This window comes from Pinus tabuliformis, chromosome J (assembly GCF_031772625.1).
Source record: "Pinus tabuliformis cultivar Carrire ecotype Pingquan chromosome J, CPIR1, whole genome shotgun sequence".
NCBI lineage: Eukaryota > Viridiplantae > Streptophyta > Pinopsida > Pinales > Pinaceae > Pinus > Pinus tabuliformis.
The window spans coordinates 335,481,581-335,493,020 of NC_142295.1; the positions used below are offsets into that span (position 1 = coordinate 335,481,581).

General features: G+C 30.5%; 1 protein-coding gene across 3 annotated transcripts in view; it reads right to left on the bottom strand.

Annotated features, from left to right (window-relative positions):
• The window catches only part of LOC149227109 (putative LRR receptor-like serine/threonine-protein kinase At1g56140), a 686,518-nt gene extending 676,249 nt beyond the window's left edge, over positions 1–10,269 (bottom strand). The window contains exons 1-6 of one of the 3 annotated variants that reach the window (XM_089377692.1): positions 9,996–10,269; positions 9,618–9,834; positions 9,271–9,342; positions 8,886–8,957; positions 8,570–8,641; positions 8,165–8,236 (exon numbers count right to left, since the gene is read on the bottom strand). In XM_089377692.1, coding sequence (XP_089233818.1) covers positions 8,165–8,236; positions 8,570–8,641; positions 8,886–8,957; positions 9,271–9,342; positions 9,618–9,834; positions 9,996–10,155 — 665 coding nt within the window. In that variant the 5' untranslated portion in view covers positions 10,156–10,269. Of the gene's footprint in view, positions 1–8,164; positions 8,237–8,569; positions 8,642–8,885; positions 8,958–9,270; positions 9,416–9,617; positions 9,835–9,995 lie in introns of those variants that run through there. The other 2 variants (XM_089377693.1, XM_089377694.1) reach the window with 2 other exon arrangements.
• Between the last annotated feature and the right edge of the window lie 1,171 nt (positions 10,270–11,440).

Below are 11,440 nucleotides of genomic sequence, written 5' to 3' on the forward strand. Positions count from 1 at the left end.
CACTAGGATCTCAGTAGATACTCCTATCCCCAACAAAATTATGAATCCTAATGATCCTTTAGGCTTGTTTCTTTATACAAAAAGTAGTTGAGGGAGACTTCCTTGAAAGGAGGAGTGGTTGCCTCCAAAATCTCAAAATTGGTGGATTTGGTTCCCCTTGGATCTTCACATGCACTTGAGTTCCTCGACTGCTAGTGAATTCAAGTTTCCGGTAAGGAATCTTTGATCTCAATCTGAGTTGGAGAGTTAATGTAGTATAAAATCCCCCCTATATTCTCTCTAGATGTCTCTAATCAGCCCCTACATAGTAAATATCTCCAAAATTGCTTATTTTGCCTACATATTAATCACATTAGGCCATGAAATATGACAAGCACCCTTTAGTCTTCCCGCTAAGCATATTATGGTTAAAAATGAAAATTAATGTGAGAAAATGAGAGTTTTAAGGGCTAGAGGATAGCATAATGGGCCTCAATATATACATATTGATGGGACCCGTCACCACTAATATGATTTTTTTGGAGAAATGAATTAAGATAGAAATATAGATGGAACCACATAGATTTGTTTCAAATAGCATAGTAATACATTGAGACCCAAAATCTACTAATGAATGAAATAGAAAACATCACAAAAAGAGAAACAACACAAATTAGCTAGAATGGTGGTAGCTTATTCCTAAAGAGAGATGTGTTAGCCATGATCATTACAGGATGAACATTACAAGGAGTTGGAAATAAAATTTGACGTACAATATAAAACATTTAAGCAGAAAACCCTAAATATCCAAAACATTAACACTAAGAGATAAAGTGGAAAAATGAATGTGGTCACTAAGGGTCCCAGTTGATTCATCAACTTAACGCCACAATTTTCTCATAAAAACCCTATTTAGTGAATTTCTTGGATTTTTATAAAGCTTATTCCATGTTCTATGTGTTTGGTAGGTTCCATGATACAAAATTCTAAGGATGTGTCAATTCCAAAAAATGCATGGGAACTATCCAAAACATGTGTTGGAAGTTCAGGACCTACAACGCTGTAGTAGAACTACCAAGATGTAGAACCATTCTGAGTTGGTGGAAGATGTGGGTCGTGGCGACAAGTATCCACTTTGATCACTTAGGATTAAAGGTGTAGCAAAATCAAGACAACATATTTACCTCTCAAAAAAAGTATGCAAGAGTGTTACTCCAAAAGTTTAAAATGTCAAATTGCAAGACTTGTTCATCACCCATTGAAACAAGTTCCTAGTTATTAGTGGAGTATAATTTTAAGCTAGTGAGCAAGATAATATACAAACAATTAGTAGAATCTCGATTTATATATCTCAAACCAAAAAATTATATCTAGTGGCTATGGTGGAAAGGTAAATACTTTCACCTAAAACCACATGTTGAATGTTGGCAAAGAGAATTCCAATTTGAAGGAAACAATTTGTTATGGGATCAAGCACAACAAGTTTGACATTTTCAACACACATAATGCGTATGTTGTGGGCAAGTTCAATGGATCACAAAAAATTCATGTAAATATACATGTTTAGTCTAAGATTGGGTGCAATAGACAATCTGGGAGAAACATACAAAGGCATTGTCTATTATAGAGAGAGTGTGTACTTAATGGTGAAGAATATGTGTTTCCTCACTAGAAGCCACAAGTTGAAATTTGAGCCAACTCACTAATCAATCCATTAATCGAAAAAATATTTTGGAATGAACCTATTTGTAATACAAGGGAGATTATAAAGGTAGATTGTGTTCAGGGGAGAACTCTATAGCAATGAATTTGGGGAAATCCATTTTGGAACCTCTTCTTGTTTGTCTAAGAAATCTAGTGAATACGATCTTTACAAGATTGGAAGTTAGGGATAATGGTTATTTCCTAGTCACCTTCCATTTTGCAACATTAATCTTCGAGAAGTGGAGTTTGTTAGGAGCTCTTACGATCAAAACCATAAGTGAAATCAATGCCTTTCAAGGAATCAAATGGTGGAGTTAGCAAGGGATCAATATGCCCTTTGCTGTAAATCATAGTATTGAGTTTAGCTTAGAGGCTTAACAAATTCTCATATAGAAATTTGGTGTGTAATTGGAGACAATGGCTCATATGCATGCAAGGCATTGCCTTATCTATGAGACTTCTAACATTAAAGGAAATGTTAGGACTTGGGAAGCCAATATCACCGATGAAAACTAAGCAATTTTAAAGTTTACATAGCAAATTTAAGCATAGGAAGCAAGCAAGGATAGGGAAATAACATTACTTATGAAAATAGTGCAACGCCAAAAGTAGGAAATTCTTGAGATGAATATGGAATGTGCCACTCTTGGGCACACTATTAATGATTTGATTAGTTATCAAAACATGGCTTATTCTATGTCACACCTCTTTCTGGGATATTCAAGCAACAAGGAAGGAGAAATGGAGAAATGGTGTAGTAACAACTAGCAATAGTGGAAGTGTAATTTGAAGAACATTCACATATAATTCAAGTTACATTGATTGAGACAATTTTTTAGTTTTTATGTCTTTCAAAGTTTGTCTTCTATTACGAGTTTATATTAGAATATAACCCTACATTGTAAGTTAGGAATACTGTTTTGAATTTAGATGTCTTCTATTACGAGTTTATATTAGAATATACCCCTACATTGTAAGTTAAGAATAATGCTTTAAATTTAGATATAACACAGTTGATAGTAAGACACAAATTTCAAATTTATTAATACTTATTTGAAAATATTTATTTTTATTTAAAACAGAAAAAACATGAAAATAAAAATAAAAATACTAGACTTGAACACTTACTTTTAACTCAAATTCACAATTTTTCATTTAATTAGTTTTTCACTAATTTCTTAATAAATTCATAATAATCTTAATTTTTTATTTTCTAAATATATATAAACATTAAAAATTATTTCAAAGATTAATGTAGTATTTTTTATTTTCCTTATAAATTTTAATATTTGATATTAATTTACTGACACTATTACCGTTAATTAATAACACTATTATAATTATATTCATTTATTTAAGCATCATTTAAAAAAACTGATTTATAATTCAAATATTCACATATACCAGTTGAGGGAAAAAACCACCTAACAATAATACGCATTTAGACTTTGTTACTCCAAATCAAATCAGGTCATAGGTCAAAAGTTAAATAACTTATTAACAATGTCTTACCATTCTTTCATCACTAATAATCAATTCATACTAATATACTTAAGTAGATAATCTTATCATATATAAGGAAATCATTCGATTTGCGATTGTGATTGAATTATATTTTTAAAAATATTAAAATATAATATAGCTACTATTAATTTTTATAAAGAAAAACAAATTATTATTAAAAATATTTTTACATATTTTAAAATGAAATGGTGTTTATGATAATTAATTAATTATTATATTAATAAAATAAAACAATTTTATTATTATTTTTATTAATATAAAATAAAAATAAAAATAAAATATAGTTTATTAAAATTTATATATAATAATAATTAATTATTATATTAATAAAAGAAAATACTCTTACAATAGTTTTTAGGTTAATAAAATTGTGATATGTTCAAATTTATGTATAATTATAAAACAATTTTTACCATCTCTATGATAAAATAATAATATATGGTAAATATTTTTATAATAATAAAAATAAATACAAATTATAATAAAAGATTGAAAATTCAGTAATATGTTTTTAATATTAAAAAAAATATTATTATTTAAAAATGAAAAGTAAATATAATTAATTTGTTGATTTATTTTAATTTTGGGATGTTATGGATTAATTTAATAATATAAATAAATTCAAGTTTAATTTTTTTTTGAAGTATAATATAGTTTGAGTGGGTTTAATGGTTAATGGTTAGAGGTAGAGTATGCGTGTTTTTGTAGATTTAGCATCAATAAAATCTTTGTACTGAAGTGGATCTCTTGTCCTACAAACAAAAAATTTTATACACCAATTTGATGTCTGGCTTTAAAAATAAATAATAATAATTATTATTTAAATTATTCCATTTTCAGCTTTATATTTTCTAACAGTAAAAATTCTTTTTTTTTTTCTTAAAAAAAATCATTCTTGAACTAAAAATAATATAATATAGATATAATTTATACCATATCAATAATAATCATAAAGAACATGACCAACAACAAAAACGTGGATACAAATATCCTTATCGAATTGTACCAACAACTTTACATGTTTTTCATAACATGGAGGTAAATATGTTATCATATTTTGTTTATGTTGGACTTGAAATGAAATCTATATATGTGTATCATTTGCTCTAATTACAATTTTTTTAAAACATAATTTTAAATTTGGATAAATAAAATATAGAAATAGATATAAAAAGCAATTTTATATGGAAATATAATAATGAATAATGTTAATTAAAATTAATATATTTTATTAGATTTTGAGAAAGTAATAAATCATTTGGAATTTGATTTTTGTATTTAAATTTGTTAATTTAAAAAGATAAAATAAGTGGTATTTTTTCATTTTCAATCTTAGATTATCATAGTTTAGTTTACTTAAAAGGTTAAGAATATTGATAATGTAACAAATATTTTGAAAATTATGTAGAATATAAGTATAAGAGAAAATTTAAGAGAAAACACTTTTCATCTTTAATCCTTTTAGTGTCTCAAAAGTGATACACTCTTTTATTCCATGTTATTTTGACAATTAACCGAAGTCTAATTTTACTATAAAGTTCATGAAAATTTGAATTTATTTTAGCAATGTTTATTTCCTTTTTCAATCTCAATCTTATTTTCAAGATTGAGCTAATCACCTCCTTATAGTATATTAATTTTATTTTTCCCTCTATCTTTTTATCACTCCATAATTTCTCCTTAAAATTTAATGTAATAAGAATTTTAAGATTATTCTTATCCTACAAAATGGGCTCTTTTATTTACTAATAGTCTAACCAAAATTCATCTTAAAGAAGATGAATTTTAGAATCCTTTCAACTTATAACATTCATATAGTTTGGTAATTAAGTATATTTAAAAAAAAAAAAAAAAAATCCAAGGAAAAATCACAATTGTGTATTAATAAAAAATAAAAGTTACATAAGCAGATACACAAGTGCATTTAAGTATTGTCCCTAAAGACCATTTGTATGTACTATAAGCACTTATGGTAGTCAAGATAGCAAAAAATAATATTTACTGAGATAAATTGGTTTTTTCTTTTTTACCCTTTTCCTTTTGAACTTTGTCCCATATCGGAGAAGATGGAGTAGCCATAACCATTGTCAAATCTTCTCCTTCTAAAATCATTAGGACTTCCTTGTAGGAGTCCGAACTTATGTGTTTACACTTGATTCCACCTGGACCTCGACTATTGCTCTTTCCCTCATGCTGATTTCCAAGAGTCTCGATCACTGCTAACTCATTGGGTTCCTCTGTATGTGTGGTTGGGTCCATAGGTTTCTCTTCTTCCTCCTTCATTTGAGAATCTTGTTGATTCTGTGCCTCTAGTTGTTGTTTGCTCTCGTGTATTTCTTCATCTTCATCATAAGAAGAGTGTGAATCTCGAAATTCCTATCCTTTTGGCTTTTGAGGTTTTTTTTGTTCTTTTCTTTGCTTGTGGACATGTAGTCTGCCTTGTCTCATGGTAGAGTTTTGTTCTTTTCTTTGCTTGTGGACATGTAGTCTGCCTTGTCTCATGGTAGAGTTTTGTTCTTTTCTTTGCTTGTGGACATGTAGTCTGCAGGTGCCCTGTCTCATGGTAGATCAAGCTGTATTTTGGAAATCTAACCATTGAGTACACTTGAAATCTTGGTGAGTAAGATGGACACAATATGGAAGGCCTTTGCTTAAGCCTGTCTCCACACATATGCGGGAAAAAGTGAAAATGCCTTTCTCCATTCTTTCTCGATCCATCTTTAGGAATCTCTCAAGTGAATTTCCAATGACTTCTAAGACTTGGTGGTGCTAGAAAGGAAGAGGAAGATTATGTAACCTTACCCATACTCACATTTTTCGTAACCACCATTGTATTGACATCGAATCCGGGAAACCATGGAGTTACAAAGAGACCCGTCCTTCCCCAAAACCATGGTCCTTCATTAAGGACAAAATCCAAGCCTTTGCTTAAGCCTGTCTCCACACATATGCAGGAAAAAGTGAAAATGCCTTTCTCCATTCTTTCTCGATCCATCTTTAGGAATCTCCCGAGTGAATGTCCAATGACTTCTAAGACTGGGTGGTGCCAGAAAGGAAGAGGAAGATTATGTAACCTTACCCATACTAACATTTTTCGTAACCACCATTGTATTTGCATCGAATCCAGGAAACCATGGAGTTACAAAGAGATCCGTCCTTCGCCAAAATCATGGTCCTTCATTAATGACAAAATCCAAGTCTTTCCTTCGCCAAAACCATGGTCCTTCATTAATGACAAAATCCAAGTCTTTCTGCTCGGCAAAAAAATCTCTTCATACATAGGTAAATATTACAATTTTTTGTCAAATTGAGGTAAATCCATTGATAAAGATCTTCATATTTGAGCCAAAAGCCAATAAATGGCCATATGATAGCTTTGGCCTATATCACAAAGAACATACTACTCACTTCGGACAATTATTAAAAGATATGGAGCTTTCTCCATCTTCTCAACGAGGTAAAGACCTAGAATTGTTAGATTTGGAGATTGTTTCTGTGATGTGGTAGCTTTCCCTCTTAATGCGTCCTTAAACGAAACTGGACCCCTATCAGTTGAAGATGATCTAGTTGGGATGCTCGCTCCTAGGCTTCCACCTTGCAACCTTAAGTTTAGGATAACAATTGAGTTGCTTTGAATTTCATAAAATCAGGCTTTATGAGGATGTTGGTATACCTAATGCGTTTTGTATGCGTTGCTTCCGATCTTTTACTATATTCGTTCCTCGGACACCTAGTAGGATCGATTTCCCACTGAGGATTTTGATAAAAACTTGGAAAAACTCCTTAGGATCTGGATCTGGATCTGGTACTATAGGCTCCTATCTACTTGTCTCTCGTCTGGTTCTGGTTCAGAGTGACAAATCTGGCGACAGATGGATAGGAATAATCATTGATCATGAAGCATATCGCCCTCACAAGTTTGATGCAAAAGGATCCAACCTTCCATCAGGCCAAAAAGACCTTTGATCCATATCTAAAATACCCTGGCGACATGGATTTACCTGCAAAAAGATAGATCGGTACAGGGCATCTCGAAATATAATGAAAAAAAACCAGATCCTGCATATCTACGTCTCATCATATCTGCAACTAAGGTGAGAGAAAGTAGAGATAGAGCTAGCCAAAATCTTGAAATGCCCACCGCATAGCATATCCTTTCACAAAGAAATAGCCTGATGTCAAAAACCTTCTTGTTGAGCTTTTACAATCTTTCCCGTCGCAATGAAAACTCCTGATCGCAGTCAAGACTTCTCTCGTGGCTTGATATACCTCCGCGAATACCCAGCAGAACGGTGGACTCCCTCGTTGTATCTCTCCTAAGGCGAACAAACATGCAGGATTGTCTGCAGCATCTTCCCAAAGCGATACCCTAGTGCTGGACGCCATCCTCCGTGTCTCAACTTATTTTTACTCATTCATCTTATATTTTAAAACAATAATTATATTGTGATATAATTAAAATAAATAAATAAATATATTTATTTTTTAATAATATTAAAAAAAATTATTTTGAATTGGGATTTATTAAATATGATAAAAGAATTAAGTGGGAAAAATTATATTAATTTTTTTTTCAATATTTAATAAATTTAATTTATATTAAAATTTAAATAAATTCATATATTTATATATTTTTCAAAAAAATACACAATTTTATAATTTAAATTAAAATTTAACTAAATCGTTAAATTCATTTTTTTTTTAATGAGAACAATTTGTTTATACAAGCAAAAATCTGCAACTTGAACAGGCAGCTGAAATACATCTGAATCTATAGAAATATACTTCAATGAAATTCATATACAGTAGAAAAATACACAATTTCATAATTTATATTTATAATCTAAATAAATTGTTAAATTCATATACTATACAAAAATACACAAATGCACAGTTTCATAAATAGAGAGACACAGTGCATCTGAAAAATATAGGAAAATATCCAAATTGAACTTACAGTTCTTGCAACGCTGCCAGGTTCCCAAGCTCTGGGGGAAGTGTCCCATTAAGATCGTTATGACCAAAGCTCCTGAACATAAAACTCAAGTAAGAAATAATCAAGAAATAATTCCTGTTTTCTTTACTTTGTTGTTTCTTTGAAAAATCATGGAAACCAGTAGTTTCTATATGGCATAAAGGGATATAAGCACACGGACTACAAAGAGCTGAACTTATGGCCTGTTACATCTTCTCAAATTGACACAGATATAACATATATGCATTTAATAAAGTAGGGAAATCACAAGTATATGAAGAGGAAAATGTGAAACAACAAATGAGTTTGGCAAGTATCTTCTTATTTAGTGCTCAATTTGATATTTGTGTTATAAGTATGCATGTGTACATAGAGAACTTATCTCACAATACAATCAACTTCTGAAGATTTCCAAGCTGCTTTGGGACAGGGCCAGATAATTTATTTCGTGCGATGGACCTGAATCAATGAATGTTACTGAACATGAGTGGTGCACGGATGAAATCCATTTTCGTAATAAATTTTAATAACTTCAAGTGGTATGACCTATATGAAAGATTGAGATCAACAAATTCTACAGGATCTACATAACTTCAGCTTTATTCATTATCCTATCTAACACAAGAAGAAATGGAAGTTCTACATAATTTCAAGATCTTGATTGGGATTTTAAAGAACATAGAACAAAAGGAAAGGATCTCACAATTTCCGCATCTCTTTGAGGTCGCCTAAGAAGGCAGGTATCGGTCCTGTTAAATAGTTCTTATCCAATTTCCTGCCATCAAAATTCCACAGATCGGTCTGTCAAGTTCTCAGTTAATATAGATGGAATAAGCAAGCCTTAAGGGTTCTTTTCAAGTGGAATTGACTATATAAAGATGCAGAGTCATATGCATTTGTTCAACTTGCAAGAACATAATCCCATGTGCCAGTGAAATTACTGATCAATGATTTTGGAAATCAGAGCCATGATATGTTAGATATTGTGCATCCATTTTCCTTTTTTCCCTGTGTAAAAAAAAGGGCAATTCCCTCCGCCATTAGACATAATAGTATTCAATTTCACTAAAAAACAGAAATAGTCTTACAGAAACGAAAGATAAGTCAGGTTAGCCAGTTCTTTTGGAATTTCCCCCTTTATGTCCACTCCATAAACTCTCCTGCAAGGCCAGATAAGTCAGGTTAGCCAGTTCTTTTGGAATTTCCCCCTTTATGTCCACTCCATAAACTCTCCTGCAAGGCCACTCATGGGTTAAATTAATTGGGTTTTGCAATTCTAATACGAAAATACGCCAATTTGGGCTTACACCTGAAATAATTAAAACCCCTTCATGCTCGTTGGAACTTGGAACTGTAACAGGGCGTTGAATCTAATTTAAGCAGATAATTTAAGAAACTTGGGAAACAAACTGGCAGATTTAAGACAAGTTATTACAATTGTGTAACATGGCAAGTGGCTCCGTTGTTGAAGGTGCAATCACACTTGAAGACAGGATTCACATAAGTATCGTCCATATCGTCCGTATCCGTATTGTCAATGGCTAGTCCAGTGCAAGGATCTCCAGTAAGGTTCCATGGAGTTTTCCATGTATTCGAGTCGGAAGTCTTTAAATCGTTACTCCACTTCCGAGCAAGCGACTTTAATACAGTAACTGTCACCAGGAAGAGAAAACCAATTGATGAAGAAAAATATATTGATGAAAACAGAAACCCCACATATATATATCCACACACGGAAGTACTGAAACTTGACCAGGCTGAAGCCATTGGAAAATATACTCAATATAAGAATTGAACCTAATAGAGAGAATACATTTAATTGGCACATTTTTCTTTAAAACATTTCTGTGATGACCTTCTTTCGGATCCGTGACGCCTGCTCCTTGAGCTTGTTGAAATAAAGTGACACGACGACTAACGATCAGAAATGTGCAAAGAAGCCAAATCGGCAGTGAGATTTGAAACTCAGACATGACGATGGCAGGGTCCGGTACTTCTGCGCGCACTGGCAACTCTGGATTATCCAGTAGCGCGTCTTGGTTTTAGATATTATTAAAAACACATGGATTGGTCGTCTGCCACGTTTCTTGCTGAATTAATAAACATTAATGTATACATTCGTATCTCCCTATGTAGAGAGTATATTTAATATATTAAATTATAATATTATAATAAAATCAATATTATGTCATAAAAATAAAATGTAAATAAACAAGATGCATTACCTTAAATACGATAAACATTAAAGTAAAGTAGTTGGAAATAAATTTAATTGTTAATTTTTTATAATTTAAATTTAAATTTCGGTTAGTTGTTATAATAGTTAAAAATAGGTGTTTTTTTCCTCAAGGATTTTATTTCTAATGGTTTGGTGAACAATTTGTTTTCCTAAGAGTGTGGGTTCAAGTAAAAATATGTGATACTTTGTAAGAGATGACTAGAAAGATGTAAAGTATGTATATCTTCGTAAATACAAACAAAATGAGTCTCCTACATCAATTTGGTGGTTGGTTTGACTTTGACTTTAAAATTATATCATTATTACTACTAGTACAACCATATAAATTAAATGATTAGTAAATGTGAATAAAAAGAAATTCATAAAAAAGACATCAAAACACATATTTCATTATACCTCTCACATTACCTAGGAAAAAAAAGTCTAAATTATAATTTTATTTTAAATTATATATATATATATATATATATAACACAAATTTTAACAATGGAGATTCACTTTTTCTTTACCATGGAGATTCTTAACTTATAAATATCTTTTTTGAAAATACTATGGGTGGACACCATGGCTTATCAACACTATAAGCCCAAAATGACATGTGTTGATATGACATTTTCTTTAATTAATTAATTTGAGATAAATTAATTAAAAGATGATAAGTAACTTGGAGATAAATCTTAACTCTTGATATGTGGATACTACTCTCAATATTACAACAAATTCTATGGAGGTTAAATCTCTACTATTCATCTAATAATTATTGATAATTAAACTAAAATTGTGGAAGACCAATTATGAAACCGGCCAACATAATTATTATTATTTAAATTAAAATGTATGCAAAATATAAGAAATGATAATAAAGTGTAATCTTAACATCCTCTTTGTTTAATTTAAATAAAGACAACTTCCAAAATAACTAATATATTAAAATATTAAAATATTAATAAATTATTATCTATAAATATCTAACTTATTTTTAAAAGATAAAAGATATTTAGATTTTAATATAAATAAGA